The sequence below is a fragment of the Sapajus apella genome, unplaced genomic scaffold (genome assembly GCF_009761245.1).
Source record: "Sapajus apella isolate SASKATOON/1434 unplaced genomic scaffold, GSC_monkey_1.0 scaffold30, whole genome shotgun sequence".
Lineage (NCBI taxonomy): Eukaryota > Metazoa > Chordata > Mammalia > Primates > Cebidae > Sapajus > Sapajus apella.
In genome coordinates this window covers 2,756,765-2,775,869 of record NW_022436970.1, presented here as the reverse complement: position 1 = coordinate 2,775,869, position 19,105 = coordinate 2,756,765, and the positions used below count along the sequence as shown (strand labels likewise).

General features: G+C 37.3%; 1 protein-coding gene across 4 annotated transcripts in view; it reads right to left on the bottom strand.

The window, feature by feature from the left end:
- Positions 1–19,105, bottom strand: part of WDR7 (WD repeat domain 7) — a 391,158-nt gene that overhangs the window by 327,076 nt on the left and 44,977 nt on the right. For all 4 annotated transcript variants that reach the window (XM_032293871.1, XM_032293869.1, XM_032293870.1 and 1 more), the window contains 7 exons: positions 15,181–15,287; positions 12,907–12,985; positions 11,467–11,641; positions 8,493–8,569; positions 7,565–7,684; positions 3,178–3,323; positions 2,724–2,826 (listed from right to left, as the gene is read on the bottom strand). In XM_032293871.1, coding sequence (XP_032149762.1) covers positions 2,724–2,826; positions 3,178–3,323; positions 7,565–7,684; positions 8,493–8,569; positions 11,467–11,641; positions 12,907–12,985; positions 15,181–15,287 — 807 coding nt within the window. The remainder of the gene's footprint in view (positions 1–2,723; positions 2,827–3,177; positions 3,324–7,564; positions 7,685–8,492; positions 8,570–11,466; positions 11,642–12,906; positions 12,986–15,180; positions 15,288–19,105) is intronic.

Sequence of the window (19,105 nt, the reverse complement as noted above, 5' to 3'; positions counted from 1 at the left end):
CTAATCCTAGCTTTTTTTGTCCACTTCTAATTAGTCATTAAGAATAGCAACAAAATTAGGGCACGGTGGCTCATGCCTGTAATCCCAACAATGGGAGGAAAGATCACTTGAGACCAGGAGTCAGAGACCAGCCCTGGGCAACAAAGCAAAATCCTGCTCTACCAAAAAAAAAAAAAAAAAAAATTGCCCAGCGTGGTGGCACAGGCTCATAGTTCCAGGTATTCAGGAGGCTGTGGTGGGAGCATCACTTGAGCCCAGGAGTTTGAAGCTACAGTTAACTATCATTTCACTACTGTACTCCAGCCTGGATGACAGAGCAAGACCTTGACTGAAAAAAACAAAAAGTAGACCAGGCCCAGTGGCTCACACCTGTAATCCCAGCACTTTCGGAAGCCAAGGCAGGCAGATCACTTGAGGCCAGGAGCTCAAGACCAGCATGGCCAGCATGGTGAAACCCTGTCTCTAATAAAAATATAAAAATTTGCCTGGTGTGTTGGTGTGTGCCTATGATCTCAGCTACTCAGGAGGCTGAGACAGGAGAATTGCTTGAACACAGGAGGCAGAGGTTGCAGTGAGCCAAGATCATGCCATTGCACTCCAGCCTGAGAGGCAAAGAGAGACTCCATCTCAAAAAAAAAAAAAAAAGTAACAAAATTGAACTATCAACCTTGTGCAACTAGAATACTCCATTGTTAAAATCAGTATATTTTTCAACTAACAGAATATCGTGTTTTACTTGCTCATATTTTCATAATCAATTTGAACCTAGCCTATGTTAACTATCAACTCCTAGGAACAAAAACCATTCATTAAGGTCTTATGTGTACTTTCCATTTTCAGCTTAAGATTTCATGCCTTCAGTGAAGTACTGTCTGAAAATACTAAATATTGTGGCAGACTTCTATTAGAGTTCAGAGAATTACTTCACAAATACTGGAATGTTAAAGAACAGAATCTTAGCCTGAAAAGCAAGAATAAATTCGACTTCAGTTTTGAGAATTACAATGAACAATCTAGTTACTGTATTCAAATACTGGCTAATCAAATACAGTAATTAGCCAGCTAAACGCATTAGCTAATGGAAACTATATGTATTAAGTATAACCAATTGTTTTATTTATTTATTTATTTTTTGCTTTTAAGAAAGGGTCTTGCAATGTTGCCCAGGCTGGAGTGCAGTGGCATGATCACTGCTCACTGCAGCCTCCACCTCCCTGGCTCAAGGGATCCACCTGCTTTAGCCTCCCAAGTAGCTAGGACTACAGGCATGTACCACCACATCATGCTAATATTTTTTTTTGTAGACATGGGGTCTCACCAAGTTGCCCAGGCTGAAATTTTTAATTGATAAACTACATATTTAACAAGGAGAATTTGCTACAGCAGCTGTAATAACCAATATTCTGTATTTCAACATACCACAAAATACATATTTTTAATTTAAAACGTATTGGGGGCTGATATTTTTTTAATGATATGCATTTTTTTGTTTTGTTTTGTGTATGTGTATTTCTTATACAAGTCATTATTTCTTAGGTTAATTGGAAGTGACTAGGTTAAGGAGTAATAAGTAGAAGTTTGAGTAAAGAACAGGCAGGCTACAGAAGATCTTAACTGTAAACAGATGTATAAATCCTGTATATACAAAATATTCATGGAAAGAACAATTCCCTTCCCCTAGCATTACCGCCACAAAAACGTGAGACATAATGTTCAGAATGATAAAGCCGAGGAAACCCAGAATATCAATTAATGAACAAATAAACAAAAAAAAAAAACCTCTGCTTTCAAAGCCAAAGAGTCTTTCTTACTGCTCAATATAGAGTTGAAAACCCAGTACTAACTGCTATTGTACTTTAAGTGGACATTAAGCACGTTTTCAGGAATCACAATAAACTTTTGTTTTTATAGAGAAAATATGTTTTATTCCTCATTTCTAGTTTCTAATGATTTAAACTGCTACCTGATTCTCTGGAGGTATTGCAATGCCTTGTTCAATTAATGAACTACTCAGCATTGTTATGTAACTATGTGTGCTCTTCTAAAATTACATCTGTCACTATATTTATAATTACATATTAGTATGTAAAATAATTTACACCATCAATATAAACTTCATCAAAAAGTCAATTTCAAAATGCATTTGGCATAAGATCACTTGCACTCTTAGAAAATGGAATGTTACTTCACAGGCATATTATGTATTTTTAAATAAGCAAATTTTGAAATGTCCTTATAATTGACCATCTCAAAATGTTTTCCATCTAACACAGTGCTTTGTTTTTTGTTTGTTTTTTTTTTTTTTTTTTGAGACAGAGTCTCGCTCTTTTGCCAGGCACCAGGCTGGAGTGCAGTGGTGTGATCTCGACTCACTGTAACCTCCGCCTCCCGGCTTCAAGCAATTCTCCTGCCTCAGCCTCCCAAGCAGCTGAGACTACAGATGAGCCCCACCACTCCCAGCTAATTTTTGTATTTTAATAGAGATGGGGTTTCACTATGTTGGCCAGGTTGGTCTTGATTTCGTGACCTCGTGATCTGCCCACCTAGGCCTCCCAAAGTTTTGGGATTACAGGCGTGAGCCACCATGCCCAGCCTAACACAGTGCTTTGAATTGTAACAAATCTTTCAAGTGTATCAAATTCTATCAAAAGACAACAACAAATAGAGTTGTGAAAGTTTTTCAATGTAACTTTCAATTATAAATGATACCTCAAAAGTTTTACCTCTTTATCTTTTCGATCCAAGAGGCTATGTTGTACAGGAGGAATTAACTTTTCAACTGCTTTCCCCACATCACTGCGGAATGAATCACTAGCTGGAAGGCAACTGAAAATGGGAAAAATACAACTCAATTAAAATACTGACATTAATATGTTGTAATTTCATATGACAAGGTTTTCTGGTATTGGCCAAAAAGGGGATTTTAAAGTTATAGTTAATTTAATGTAGGCATTAAATTAAATAATTAATATTATAAAAATATTATTGTTCAAATAAAAATCCACCTAATTTTTGCAGTTAGAAGTTAAATTGGAATTAAAAATCTAACTTAAGTTCTGAAGTGTTTTACCAAAGTTAAATATTTATACTAAATACATTTTCATAAGTTCAGGTCATATCCTAAATTCTGAATCTTTTACTTTTGATGACAGTCCTAATTTATTACTTACTGCATACCTTGCAGGTAGTTTGTAAACATAACTTTGTCCATTTTCTGTCCAAATGATGACTTTATCTGCTGAGACAAAGTCCCCTCCGGTCCATGTCTGTCCATTTTCACTAGGACCTGAACACAACAAGGAATAGTCTCCAGCATCAAACACCTGCAAGGAAGAAAGAAATCCACAATCAACTCCATGTTGTTGTAATAAGTAAGATCCAGTGACATTTCAAGTTTAAAAAAAGAGTCTAGAAATATATTTAGAAAACTCAGTTCACTGCATCAGATAAAGACAAGATAAAGACAGTTTGTCAATAAGCCCTAAGAAAGGTCACCTTCAATAGGGAAAACACAACTAGGCCCCTAGTTGTGAGTTACCTCCCTGTGGACAGGGAATAGATTATGACAAGTAGAGAGAGGTTGCTCCCCCAACAGGAAGAGTTATTCTCAGACTTTCTATCTAGAGAAAGTATTCCGTTAAAACATTGCAAATAATAGGAAATCAACCTCAAGAATGCAGGCTTGAGTCTTGTTTTATTTCTATGTCTAATAACAGCATTTCTCTCTCTTTTTTTTTTTTTGAGACAAGGTCTTTCTCTGCCACCTCGGCTGGAGTAAAGTGGCAGAGCTTACTGTAATCTCAAACTCCTGGGCTCAAGGGATTCTCCTACCTCAGCCTCTTGAATAGCTGGGACTGCAAGAGCATGCCACCATGCCCTGCTCTAACTTTTTAATTTTTTATTTCTTGTAGAGACAGGGTCTCACCATGTTGCCCAGGCTGGTCTCGAACTCCTGGGCTCAAGCAATCCTCCCGCCTTGGCCTCCCAAAGTGCTGGGATTACAGGCATGAGCCACCTTGCCTGGCCCAGTAACATTTCTAACAATAAACTCTGGCATGGGAATAACTCGTTATTATAACGGAATTACTTTGCTTTACATTATTTCATCAATGTTCTAAAATACTATAGTTAACAGGCTCAATTTTACTATGTAATAGTTTTCACATATAAAAGTCAAATCACTATAATTTCACCAACAATAAAGGCTAGTAATCTGATAGGGCTTCACATTTGCAAGGTACTGCAAAGTTTACAAAGTACCTTTACAATTATTATCTCATATGACCCTCAGAATCACCGCAGGTGTTACTATTCCAGTTTACAGCAGGAAATGAACACAAATAAGGATTTGATCAATTGCTCAAAGTCATCTGTCCAGTAAGTGACAGAGCTAGAATAAAAACCCTGCTTTTATAATTCCTAGCAGAATTATTCTATCACTTTCAATGTTTGAAAAAAAGTACATTAAATGTTGTTAGAAAATTTTCCTAGGAGGAATGAGTAATTCCTCATTCCTCAATAGCTCAGAGATTTTATTTTACTTTTCTTTAAAGAAAACAGTGAAGTTGCTTATATGGAGCCTTGAAGTTAGAACACATCCTAGCTGCATTTACCATTTCTTATAATATTTATCAGTGTATAACATTAGCACTACAATCATAGCCAAGAAAACTTCAAGAAAGAATAATAAAGGGAAAACTAGCCCACATGCCTATTATCTGTTAAAACAAATCATAAAACTATGAAAGTTAATACAGTATTAATTCACGGACGAGCAGACAAATCCAGAAGTCTGCAAATAGATTCAATAATGTAGGAATATTGTGTATTATCAAGGCACAACAACAGATGAATGAATTATTCAACAAATGGCATTAGGGACTTGGAGGGGTACATCTGGAATAAAAATAAAATTGCATCTACATTTCACAATTTATACAAAATAAATTCCAGAGTAAATATTCAAAGGTATGTAAGACAAAACCATGTAGGCCAGGCACAATGGCTCATACCTATAATCCCAGCATTTTGGGAGGCCAAGGCAGGCAGATCACTTGATGCCAGGAGTTCAAGACCAGCCCAGCTAACATGGAAAAATCCATCTCTACTAAAAATACAAAAATTGGTTGGGCATGGTGGCGCATGCCTGTGGTCCCAGCTACTTGGAAGGCTGAGGCAGAAAAATAACTGGGGGGTGGAGGTTACAGTGAGCCAAGACTGCACCATTGCATTCCAGCCTGGCAGACAGCAAGACTCTGTCTCAAAACAGACAAAAATAAAAATAAAAATAAAACCATATAAAAATTAGGGGAAAAGGAAAGACTTTATTTTAATCTCAGCTTATGATATGCCCAACTCAAAACTTCTTCATGATAATAAGTATCTTAAAAAGCAATTCTGGTGAGTTGTAGTACTATCTCATCATATTGTCTTAATATGATGATTAATGAAGCTGAGCCTCTTTCTGTACATTTACTGGCCATCTGGCTTTCATCTTTTGTAAAACATTTTTGTCCAATTTCCTCTTGCCTGTATTTTTCTTCTTGATTTTCAGGAGTTGGTTTTTTTTTATAAAAACTGAACAATTCTTCATCATCTATATATATTGTAATTATCTTCTCTACGTGAGTTGCCTTTCTACTCTTAGGTATGCATTTTAAAAAAGAAAAAGCTGTTCTCACATAATTATAAAATGTTTATAATGGACACAAATGAAACTGATACTACATACTCTATCTGGAAGGGGAAGAGAAGTTCCAGAGGGAAAGAGACACATTTTTCACTGTATATTCTTGCCCTTTTTTTGATACCCTGAAACAAAGTCTTGCTCTTTGCCCAGGCTGAATGCAGTGGCATCATCTCAGCTCACTGCAACTTCCCCCTCCGGGTTCAAGCAATTCTCCCGCCTCAGCATCCCAAAAAACTGGAATTACAGGTGTGCACCACAATGCCCAGCTTTTTTTTTTTTTTTTTTAAATTTTTAGTAGAGACGGGGTTTCACCATGTTGGCCAGGCTGCTCTCAAACTCCTGACCTTGTGATCCGCCTGCCTCAGCCTCCCAAAGTGTTGGGATTACAGGCATAAGCCACCGTGCCCAGCCTATTTTTTATTGCTATTTGCATATATTTTAATTTTAAGACAAAGGAAGAACCCTATAAAACCTACTCTAAGCAAACAGCGGCTAGTTTTTCCTCTCTAATCTTATTCTAAAATAGTAAGTGACAATGATAAGGTTAAGATGTCGCTTCCCTAGTCAGTCCTTTCACTATATGGCCCATCCCCTTGTGTTCTAAGCTCAGGAAACAGTCCATTCCATGTTCCAATTGTGAGACAGTATAGCACAGTAGTAACGAGAGCAGCTCCAGCAGTCAGATACCTTCACTATAACTCAGCAACTTCACTACCATCCATTTATATATCCTTTGTCAAGATATTTGTCCACTCACTGCCTCAGCTGCCTCATCTGCAAAATGGGGAAAGTAACAAGTCCTTCTGCGATAAGCAGTCTCTAAGAGGGCCCCAGTGATCCCAAACCCTGGTGTTCACACCCATGTGTAATCCTCCTCCCTAAGTGTACGCTGCCTTTTGTGACTGTTTTTAAAGAACAACATGTAGCCAGGAATGGTGGCTCATGCCTATAATCCCAGTACCTCGGGAGGCAGAGGCAAGAGGATTGCTTGAGCCCAGGAGTTCAAGGCCATCCTGGGCAACGAGGTGAGACCTCATCCCTGCAAAAAAATTCTAAAATTAGCCAGGCATGTTGATGCGTGCCTGTAGTCCTGGCTACTCAGGAGGCTGAGGTAGGGGGATCCCTTGAGGCCAGAAGATCTAGTGAGCTATGACGGCCACTGCACTCCAGCCTGGGCTACAAAACAAGACCCCATCTCTTTAAAAAAACAAAAAATAAAAACAAGAAACTGGGTGACAAAACATGTTTGTTGTTTTAAAAATGCAAACTTCTGGAATGATTTGCTATTCAGAATTAAATAGCTAATCCACCTAACCTCAGAAAATTGTGAGGATTAAAAGAAATAATACATGGCAAGCTTTGAAAAAAAGTGCTAGTCACAGAACGAGTGCCCAAAACATGTTTTTTTTTCTATTATAGAAATATTAAAATCTGGCAACATGGAGGTAATATGCCTCTTCTATCATTAGCTCTGATGTGATATGAGAAGACTTTCCAACTCTAAGAAGCCAGGGAAAATATTCACTACTGGCTTTAATAACACCCTACAAAGAAATGTCCAACCTGTAGAAAACTCCCTACCACTGCTCATGTTGTACTGACAAGATAGTGACTAAAATCGTAGCAAAAAGGAGAAATTAAGACAAATGAAATACAGTCTCTAACTGAATCATTCCATAAACACAAACAAACAAACAAAAACAACTACATATAGCCAAGTCTCAACTTCTCAAAATGTGATATCAAAAGCAGACATGAATTCCAAATGGCTAAAATAGTCTTGCACCAAGTACTTCTTTAGGGTTCTCTGGAAATCTGATAAACCAATGTCATGAAGGATAAATATACAGTTTCTTATTTACATAATTATCTTACCCTCCAATATTTGGAACACACAACCAAAAGTGACCTTTGTGTAAATGCGCAAAAAGAGATGCTTTGGCAATTCTGACAATAAATTGGTTTGGATTCCTCCTCAAATATTGGTTCAGTATCCTGAAAAGAGAAAGACTTGTAAAACTTTAGGAATAGCTTGGTTGTCAATTTAAATTATCATACAATGATAAAGGCAACAAAATGAAATAAAGGCATCACTTGACATGTTCATCATTTTGGCCCCTCAGGTAAGAGCCAAGGTAGTAAAAAGCAGCAAAGATATACCCTCAAAGCAGTTAGGCACAAATATTGTTGCTACAAAATCCCCTGAGCTTTCGATTCTGATGAGACTCCGAGTGTCATCGCTCTGGTAATGACAGATGCTGAAGTTTGCCTTAATCCTAATTTTTGTAGCTGTATGTGCTTTTAAATTCCTTTGTTTTCTCCTGAATTCCATGCCTAAAAATTCCCTAGCTGAAGAGAGTAACATCAAAATTGTCAGTCTTGATCTTTCTCATTAATATAAAATAACAAGAAATTCAAGCCCAAAGAACTGAAACAGATGACTAAAAATGGCTTTGTATATTTTTTGTAGTGATTTGCTTTATTTTTTTTTTTTCCTTTGAGTCAATTTAAACAGAAGCAGTTGAGGAGAACTCCACCTCTTTTATGTTTCTCCTCTTCATATCCTGTGCAATATGTTTCTCTCTTATATCTGTGATAGAGCAGATGTTGCCACTAAAACTGAATAAAAAATTCACTCCCCTAGCACACTAGAGAATCTTCCATACTATGTCTATAAGAAAATTATCAAAAAAGAACAGCTTTTTCCCTTCCCCTTAAAAAAATGGAAGGGGCATATCATTACTAAAATTTCCAACGACAGAGAATAAAGCCAGAAAAATCAACCCAGCTTCCTTTTTCTCACCTGCGTGTCACTTATTTCCGAGGTGACAATCCATACCTTCAAGATGCCAGTCACCGAGAGTGCTACCACAGTGTCCTCTAAAATGAGAAGGGACAAAAAAGCAGCCCAGGTTACAAACATAACATGCTTGCTTTCTAAATATTTAGATGTTTTGCTAAATGAAATTAGACAACAGCATGTTTTACATACAATTAGCAGAAAAGCACAACTCTCTATTTCATGAAACAGAAACCAGGTTTTGAAACACAAGTTAATGAACATGGCCGAACACTTAAAGGAAAATTATTTCTAGCTAATTAATTTTTTATTTCTAATTAAGAAGTTTTTAATAATTTCAAATGTTCTTGATTAACAATGAACTTTTACATTTCAAAATCCATTATTTATCACGGATGAGCTCAGTCACTTTATTTCTTCGAGGCACTAATTTCTCCCCTTTTCCCACATACCTTGCCCAACTTCCAGATATTTCATTGCACATTACATCCTCCACAGAATGTAATCAAGAAAAAAATATGATATAAAACCTAAATTCCTAAGCTTCAGGTAAGGGACCAGTGACAGTACCAGGGTCATGTACAGGAAATTTGAGAGGATGAGCATTAGAAGGCAGTCAATTCGGGCTCCAGAGGGACGGAGGTGAATGTTAAAAGCAAAATCACCTTTTTCTTCACTAATTAACCATAGAATCTTAGATAACAAACTATCTTAAATTCAATTTTCTTATCTGGAAGCAAATATAAATGATTAACAAGAGTACCTATCCTAATGAGTTGTTATAAAAATTAAGACACACCAAGGGAAACCATTCAGCACATACTAAATTCTCAACAAACTTGAGTTATTACTGTCATTTAAAAAATCGTTATCTTTAAACAAAAACCTTACCAATATCACATAGTTCTCTAGGCACTGTAAGGCATTGGAATGAATTATTAATTGAAGTTACATTCTATTCTTTTCACACTACAGTGCCTACATATACAGGAGTATAAAAATTTTAAATATGCAAACTGCTTGGTCACAAATACAGATCTTTTTTAAATAAAGAATTCATTTTAACTAATATTAGAGGTAAGTATATGAATGATGAGTTCCCTATTGCCTGGAAAATTAAAGCGAACCTCATTCTCACTGTTATGTTTAGGAATCAAGCAGTAATTCTCTAAGATGCATAAAGAGCCTCTCTGAGGAGGTTCACGTGAAAGAAACCTGCTCAATTTTGTTTTACCAAACATCTCCCAAATATATTTGACCAGAGATTCCACCTTTTTCACTAATACCTATTAACAAACTTGAGAACCAACACTCTGAAGAACATGGCAGGAAATGAAGCTGAACACAGCCAGGCTCATTCACTGATGTATTGTCTGTGGCTGCTTTTGTGCTACAACAGCAGAGTTGACTAGTTGAAACATAGATCATATGACCTGCAGAGCCTAAAATATTTCATATCTCGCCCTTTACAGTACAAGTTTGCCCACCCCTGATCCACAAGATGAATTCCCTAGCTGATATACAGGGCTGTCAAGATCTGTCTCCTGCCAACTCTGCCAGCCTCATATCCTGCCACTCCTTCCCTCATACTTCATGCTCCAGAAAAAGATAATTTCTAGTTTCACAAATACAACCGTCATAATTTCAATGCTTTTGTCCCTACAGACTATCTCCTCTGCCAGAAACACCCTGATCACATGTCTGCCAAACTCTTCCTCATCTTTCAAATCCTAGATCAGACTTTATCTGATCTGGGCAGCCTTCTATTGCTCTCAAGCAGCTTCACTGCCATCCTCTTCATACTGTTTTTCCATCTTGCACACTTTGCACTCTAAACTGTTATATGTTTATATATAATTATTCTTTATTAGAATCTGACTCCCTTAAATATTACTATTTCAATCCCTTGCACCTGGAAGATTGCAGCCATTCAATAAGTATTTGCTGAATGCCTACTGAATAAAAAGCTACATGCTGATTTTCCAACCCTAAGAGGTTACAAAGGGAAAGCTCCTATAAAGTTGAAGGCAATTCACTAATGGGAAGCACTGTAACACCTCGATTAAAGGAACTACTCCAGGGTCCATTTGGCCACCAATCAGCCACATAGTTACTTTGTGATCTTAAGCAAAGACTCCCTCACCCTAACCCTCATCATTCTCCCCATCTATATGATGAATATTAACAGTACCTACCCCACTAAGTATTGCAAGAATTGGACATATGTAAATGCTTAGCGTGGTGCTTGGTATTATAAAAACACAATAAAGAAAAGTCTTCATGGTGATGGTGCTGGTGACACTGGTAGTAGTGGTGGTGGTTATTGACCAGCCTCTATAGGAAGTACATAACTATGAAGCCATTTGAAAGTAAAAGAATGCTCCTTAAAAGACTTATAAAAGTAAACATTCAATGTTCTGCATTAATTCCTGCTCTTTTCCTGAACAACTTTACTTTTTCTTTCACAATTGTTACTGAGAGGTTTCAACAAAAATGAAGAAAAGATAATATTTATTGAGCATCAAGTATCTATCAGCCCCTCCAGTAACTTTCATTAAATTTAACTGTGTATAATCTCTCCTTTTTCACTATCTCCATTTGAAATGCAAATATTTCCTATGCCTCTTAAGCAAGTGATAGAACCAGGCTTTAGAAATATATACTTAAAACTACAGTTCCTCCCACCACACCCCCAAAGGTTAAGATGTTCTTCCTCCACTTCAGAAAATCACCCACATACTCTGTCAAAGGCTGGTAATCTGTGCATCACGGAATGGAGATAAGCCAACAATTAACTCTTCATTCAATCAAAGATCCCTTTATGAAGGAGGAAACAGACCATAAATTATTGCTGTAGTTATTTCTTAAATAGAAGACTATAGCCCAAAGTATTAATTTATGATAAATTATAGAATTTTATAGTAAATTAAACATTAAGTCATGGTGCTAAAGCTCCTAACAGGCATAAAACACTGACCTTGTGTTCGGTGGGATCGAATAATACTCATGGAGCTAATCCAGTCTGGTGATATCTTTGATACTAAGGAGTACAATACTTCAAGGCTGGTAGCATCCACAACAAGGATTTCAGGGTAATGTCCATGGCATAAAAGCCTTCCTTCTCGCTGATTCCCAACAGAGAACTGGTAGAACTACATTCATGCCAAAAGGAAAAAGATTTCTGAGTGTTCTCCTTTAATTTAGATACTTGATTAATATGCATTCATCAAGGTTATTACAATATTCTCCTAAAGCTCAACTTCTTTAGTAAGAATTTTAGCTATTTGCCAAATGGTACATATTATATGGGTGTATGTGCACACACATATGTTAAGTTATATTAACATTTTTAAATAGCTAACAAAAATTATTTTCCTAACATCTTATCCTCCCTTTTGAACTATTTTGAAACAGAATTTGTGATAATTATTTTTATCCCCCTCTAGCATTTAAAACAGAACTGTTGAATAAATTAATAAAACACCTGAATAAAATCAGCTTTACAAATCAAATCAAAAGGGAAGCTTAGGCGGGTCACAAAAATAATATGAATTTGAAATGAGCAAAAATAGGAAGTATACGCTTATAATTACTAGTTATGCAAATACAATTTTAGAAGAATGATTGATGTTCAAACATAATCAGGGCCTCAGCTTTCTTATATGTAAAATTATATACTCCTATTTAATATGTAAGGGTGTCAGGAGGTCTAAATCAAACACAATACAAGAAATGCCTACACCATATCTGCTCAATAAATGTGAGTTACCTTCTCTTCCTTTCCACTGAAATCGTAATTGATCATATTTTTAATATAATTTATAATTTTCTCAACAACACAATAAACAATTAATTAACTGAAGTACAGAGAATGTGACGACTATGAAAAAGTAAAAAAGAATACCAGGAATGTAAGTCAGAAACTACAAATTCCTGTGTCACACTCTACAGGCATATGAAACAGTCATGCCTTCTGAAGAGCTGGAAAGTTTTAAAAATACACGTCCAAGGATCAACTGCATGAGCAATAAAAAAGATATGGTCCAAAAAGCAGGTCAATTTATGTCAATCACAAGTGGAATCACAAAGGCTTTTACAAGTAAGAATTCCATTATTTAGGACCTAGAGCATTTCCCCAAGCAGTAAAGGGCCTCTGGAGTAGGTACCCAAGGTAGCCCAGAACAGCAGAAGCAGTGGCAATCTGCTTTCCCTCTAGCTTTCCCCATTAGTCTCCTCTCCTTTCCCACCCCTCCCAACTCTCCCATCTTACGAGGAGTACTTTTACTGCTTCAATTCAGTTTCTTGTCCTATTACTACTACCATTTTTCATATAAAAATACAGGCTCGGTGTTTTAAAAATATTTAAAATTATATACTGTAATAGTTTGTGCTTAGAGTCACAGAAATAGATACTAACCTGTATGCCAGTATGTGTGCAAGCTAATTTTGTAAATTCAATACATCTGCCATCACTCACATCCCAGAGGCACATCTCTCTAGAAAACAAAATAATGGTCAGCTTTGAATGTGACTTTTTAAAGCACCATTCAACTTTGTCACGGTGATTTAAAATTAATCTTCCATTAAAACTAAGACATTTCAGAAAAAGTAGCATACAGTCATTACTGCTATTCATCAAAATTTCCAGTCCTCCCTCCTACCTTCCTAACCCCCCACCCCCAACCACATTCCACATCATTTCTAGGACCATAATAGGGCTGCATTTCCTGTTTCCCTTTTGGATAGTAGTCTTGTAAGTAGTTCCCGCCAGAACCAATGCAAGGCCTTCAACAGCTCTGTTCCAGAGAGTGGCTGCTTCACACAGCGGTTGCTCCCTCACTCTGAACCTCAAATTAAGGATAAGAGTGAAGCAGAGTAGAGGCCTCAAGTGACACATGAGGGGCAAGTGACAAAAACAAGAAAAAACTTCTAATTTGAACTACTGAAATTTTATATTTGTTATCCAGGTAACTAGAGAATTTAGAACTGCAAAAATCAAAAGTTAAAGTCACCTGAATTCGAAACCTTTGCAAATTAAATATAAGATTCCGGTTTTTATTCTGTATTTATTGTAATTTTGTTGAATGCATACCAAACAAATCTCAAACTAAAGATATAACATTGAAAATTAGAAATCTCAACATGCCTTGTCTATTGAAGAAATAAATTTAACAGAAAAAATTAATAAAATGCAACAATCCTGATACTATTAGGGTTTTCTCTAAGATCCCATTTTTCTATATCTCACATGGTATTACATAAGACAATTCTTCAAGGAGCATCCAATTTAGAATATGCATTGTAATTTAAATTATCCTTTAATTGACCAAAAGCTATAATATTTTTACCTTATGTTGCTTTTTGTTCCAATGAATTACACAAGGTTCTCTTCAATAGGGAGAACAATTTTGTTTTGTTTTGATTTTTTTGAGATAGGGTCTCACTGTGTCACCCAGGCTGGAGTGCAGTAGCACAATCACAGCTCACTATAGCCTCAACCTCCTGGGGTCAGGTGATCCTCTCACCTCGGCCTCCTGAGCAGCTTGGACTATAGGCGCACGCCATCATGCCTGGCTAGTTTTTGTATTTTTTGTACAGACGGGGTTTTGACATGTTGCTCAGTCTGGTCTCAAACTCCTGGGCTTAAGTGATCCGCCCATCTCGGCATCCCAAAGTATCAGCAGGATTACAGGAGTAAACCACCACAGATAGCAACAATTTCCTTTTTCCTTTTTTCTTTTTTTTTTTTTTGAGACAGAGTCTTGCTCTGTCGCCTAGGCTGGAGTGCAGTGGTGCAATCTGGGCTCGCTGCAACCTACATCTCCCAAGTTCAAGCAATTCTTCTGCCTTATCCTCCCAAGTAGCTGAGACTACTGGCATGTACCACACCAGGCTAATTTTTGTATTTTTTTTTTTTTTTTTTTTTAGTAGAGACAGGGTTTCACCATATTGGCCAGGCTGGTCTCAAATTCCGGACCTCATGATCCATCTCAGGGAGGATGAGGCCTCAGCCTCCCAAAGTGCTGGGATTACAGGTGTGAGCCACCGCGCTCGGCCAAACAATTTCTTATCTAATTCTCCTCAAGTTCCACAGCTTTCTTCACTAGTATATTGTGTAGATATAATTTCCTAAGCACCAAAAAATGTTTTGAAAACTTTAAAAAAAAATTTTTTTAACATTTAATAACATTGGGCCTTAGAACTACTATTCAATGACCTGCCTCTCTAAGGCGAGCTACATTCTGAGACTTGGGAATACAAATAGTTATGTTAGTGTATTAACATGTATCAATATAATTTTATGAACTTTTTCATGGCGTCATCTCCAAAATTTATGCTAGCCTAGCATTATTCAGGTTTTTAAAAGGAAATCTCAAAGTTGTCTGCCAATTCAATAAAAACACCATAGAGATGAATGATCATGCTTTAACTTTTATAGTATTGTGAGTTTCTCAAAAGCAAGCCAAAGGATATACCATAAATTACAATAAAAGTATTATAAAATCATTAACATAGATAAAATTTACATCCCTGAAGATTTTAACTATCTCCCTTTAGGTTTAGACAATAAAAAGCATTTATTTAGGAGATATTCTAAAATAAAAATAAAAAAAATGCCCCAATATTTACAAGACACTGGTGCTAGTTATAAAGACTCATGAGAAAAAGAGGCAAATGAGAAAATACTTACCCACTTTCAGATGCACTCACAATATACTGTTTGTCACTGGAAGCACAAGCCTTAGACAAACAAGTGATTGAAGCTGTATGACCAAACAGCAGCGCTCGAGGATTAATCTGGAAATGCAAAAATATGCTAGTTTCAGTACCAAACTTAAAAAGTAACCTTTTATTTGAGTGCCAGCTTAGCCATAATACAACAGAAGACCAGACAGACTTCTAAGGTTTTTTACTTTAGTGTCTGACTCTTGAACAGCACTGCTGGAGCTGGGGGAAATCTTCCAGCCCCGAAGAGAAGGACACAGGCCTGGCTGGCTTCACTACTGGCTGATAGTAGAGACCCAGGGTTTTAAACAAACATAGGCAGTAGCCAGGGAGTGGTTACAACAGGCCTTAAGAAAGACCCAGTGCTAGCTGGCTTCAAGTCTGACCCAGCACAGTCCTAGTGAAGGTGGCCACAGGGGTGCTTGTGTCATTCCACCCCCAGCTCCAAGTGATTCAAAACAGACAGAGAGACTCCGTTTGTTTGGGAGAAAGCATGAAAACAGAACAACAGTCTCTGTCTGGTAATCCAGAGAGTTGACTTGAATCTTGTCCAAGACCATCAAGGCGGTACCTCTACAAGTCTGCAAGAACCACAGTGTTACTGGGCTTGGGGTCTCCCTAAAGCAGATGCAACTTAGAATACAACACCTAAGTCCTTTAGAATATCTGGAAAGCCTTCCCAAGAAGCACAGGTACAAACAAGCCCAGACACTGAAGACTACAATAAATATTTAATTCTTCCATGGCCAGACAAGACAAACATCTGCAAGTATCAAGACCATCCAGGAAAACATGACCTCACCAAATGAATGAAATAAGGCAACAGGGACCAATCCGTGAGAAACAAATATGTGACCGTTCAGATGGATAATTCAAAATAGGGTTTGAATTCTCTGTTTTGAGAAAACTAAAAGAAACTCAAGATAACACAGAGAAAGAATTCAGAGTTCTAGCAGATAAATTTAAGAAAGAGATTAAAATAATAAAAAAGAATCTAGCAGAAATTCTGAAGCTGAAAATGCAACTGGCATACTAAATAATAGATCTGAGTCTTTTTATAGCAGAATTGATCAAGCAGAGAAAAGAAATAGTGAGCCTGAAGACAGGCTATTTGAAAATACACAGTCTACGGCAGTAAAAGACAAAAGAGTAAAAAGCAATGAGGCATGCCTATAGGATCTAGAAAATAGCCTCAAAAGAGCAAATCTAAGAGTTACTGGTCATAAAGAGGAGGTAGAAAAGGAGATGGGGTAGAAAGTTTATGCAAAGGAATAATAACAAAGAATTCCCAAATCTAGAGAAAGATATAAATATCCAAGTACAAGAAGGTTATATAACGCCAAGCAAATTTAACCCAAAGATGACTACCTCACTGTATTTAATAATTAAACTCCCAAAGGTCAAGGATAAAGAAAAAATCCTAAAAGCAGCAAGAGAAAAGACACAACATACACTGGGCCAGGCACAGTGGCTCACGCCTAAAATCCCAACACTTTGGGAGGCTGAGGTGGGTGAATCACTTGAGGCCAGTAGTTTGAGACCAGCCTGGGCAAAATGGAAAATCACCACCTCTACTAAAAATACAATAATTAGCCAGGTATGGTGGCACATATCTGGAGTCCCAGCTACTCAGGAGGCTGATGCACAGGAATCGCTGGAACCCAGTAGGCAGAGTTGCAGCAAGCTGAGATCACACCACTGCACTTCAGCCTGAATGGCAGAGAGACTCTGTCTCAAACAATGGAGCTCCAACACGTCTGGAACCAGACTTTTCAGTGGAGATCTTACAGGCCAGGAGAGAGTGGCATGACATATTTAGAGTACTGAAGGAAAAAAATGTTTACCCTAGAATAGTATATTCAGCCAAAATATCGTTCAAGCATGAAAGAGAAATAAAGACTTTCTAGACAAACAAAAGCTGAGGGATTTCATCAACCCTAGACCCATCCTACAAGAAATGCTAAAGAGAGTACTTCAATCAGAAAGAAAAGGATGTTAGTGAGCAATAAAGAATCATCTGAAGGTGCAAAACAACAGTAATAGTAAGTGCACAGAAAAACAGAATATTGTAACACTGTAACTATGCTGTGAAAACTACTCTTAAGCAGAAAGACTAAATGAAACAATAAAAAATAACTACAACTTTTCAATACACATACAATACAGAAAGATACAAATAGTAACAATAAAAAGTTAAAAAGCTGCCAGGTCCCTGGCTCATTCCTATAATCCCAGCACTTTAGAAGGCCAAGGCAGACGGATTGCTTGAGCTCAGGAGTTTGAAACCAGCTGGGTAATATGGGGAAACCCCATCTCTACAAAAAAAAACAAAACTTAGCCAGGCATGGTGGCACGTGCCTGCAGTCCCAGCTACTTGGGAGGCTGAGGTGGCAGGACTGCTTGAGCACAGGAGGAGGAGGCTGAAGTGAGCCAAGGTCATGCCACTGCACTCTGGCCTGATTGAAAGGGACAGAGTGAGACCTTGTCTCCCCTCTAAAAAAAGTTAAAAAGCAAGGGAGGAAGTTAAGGTGCAGAGACTTTATTAGTTGTCCTTCTGTTTGTTTGTTTGTGTTTATGCAAATAGTGTTAAGTTATTATCAGCTTAAAATAATGGGTTATAAGATAGTATCTGCAAGCCGTATGGTAATCTCAAACCAAAAACATGCAGTGGATACACAAAAAATAAAAAGCAAGAAAATAAATCATATCACCAGAGTAAATCACCATCACTAAAAGGAAGTCCTGACAGGAATAAAGAAGACCACAAAACCACCAGAAAACAAATAACAAAATAGCAGAAATAAGTCCTTACTTACCAATAATAACACTGAATATAAATGGACTAAACTCTCCAATCAAAAGATGGAGCGGCTGAATGGATGAAAAAACAAGACCCAATGATCTCTTCCCTACAAGAAACACACTTCACCTATAAGGACATAGACTGAAAATAAAGGGATGAAAAAAGATATTCCATGCCAATGGAAACCAAAAAAAGCAAAAAGAGGTACACTTATATCAGACAAAATAGGACTTCAAGACAAAAACCATAAGAAGAGAAAAAAGGTCACTATATAATAAGAAAAGAGTCAATTCAACAAGAGGGTATAACAATTTTAAATATATATGCACCCAATACCAGAGCACCCAGATATATAAAGCTAATATTATTAGAGCTAACCAGAGAGATAAACCCAAATACAGTAACAGCCGGGTATAGTGGTGCACACCTGTAGTCCCAGTTACTGGAGAGGCTGAGGCAGGAGGATCACTTGAACCCAGGAGATCAACGCTGCAGTAAGCTATCATTGCACCACTACACTCCAGCCTGGGCAAGAGAGTGAGACATTATATCCAAAAAAATAAAAATAACAAAAATAAAAGTGAAAGACTAGATGTTTTCTCTCTGCTAAGATTAAGAACAAAACAAGGATGTCCACTCTTGCCACTTCCATTCAACCTGTAATGGAGGTGTTATCCATGAATATTAGGCAAAAAAATAAAATAAAAGGCATCCCTATTGGAAAGCAAAAAGTAGAACTATCTCTGTTTGAGAGTGACATTATCTTATATGCAGAAAAGCCTAAAGGATCCACTAAAAAACTATAAGAAGTAATAAGTCCAACAAAGTTGCAAGAAACAAAATAAATAAACAAAGTCAAAGGTATCTGTATACAGCAACAGTGAAAAATCTGAAAATAGGGATAGATCCAAGATGGCCGATCAGGAGCAGCTCAGGATTGCAGCTCCCAGCTAAAGCGCAGAGGGTGAGTGGACACCGCATTTCCAGATGGATTTTTATTGCCCACAGACCAGGAGATTCCCAGGTGGAGGAGCCCCGCGGGTGCCAGTGCGGCTGTTTTGGCCTGCGCGGCTGTTTTGGCCTGCAC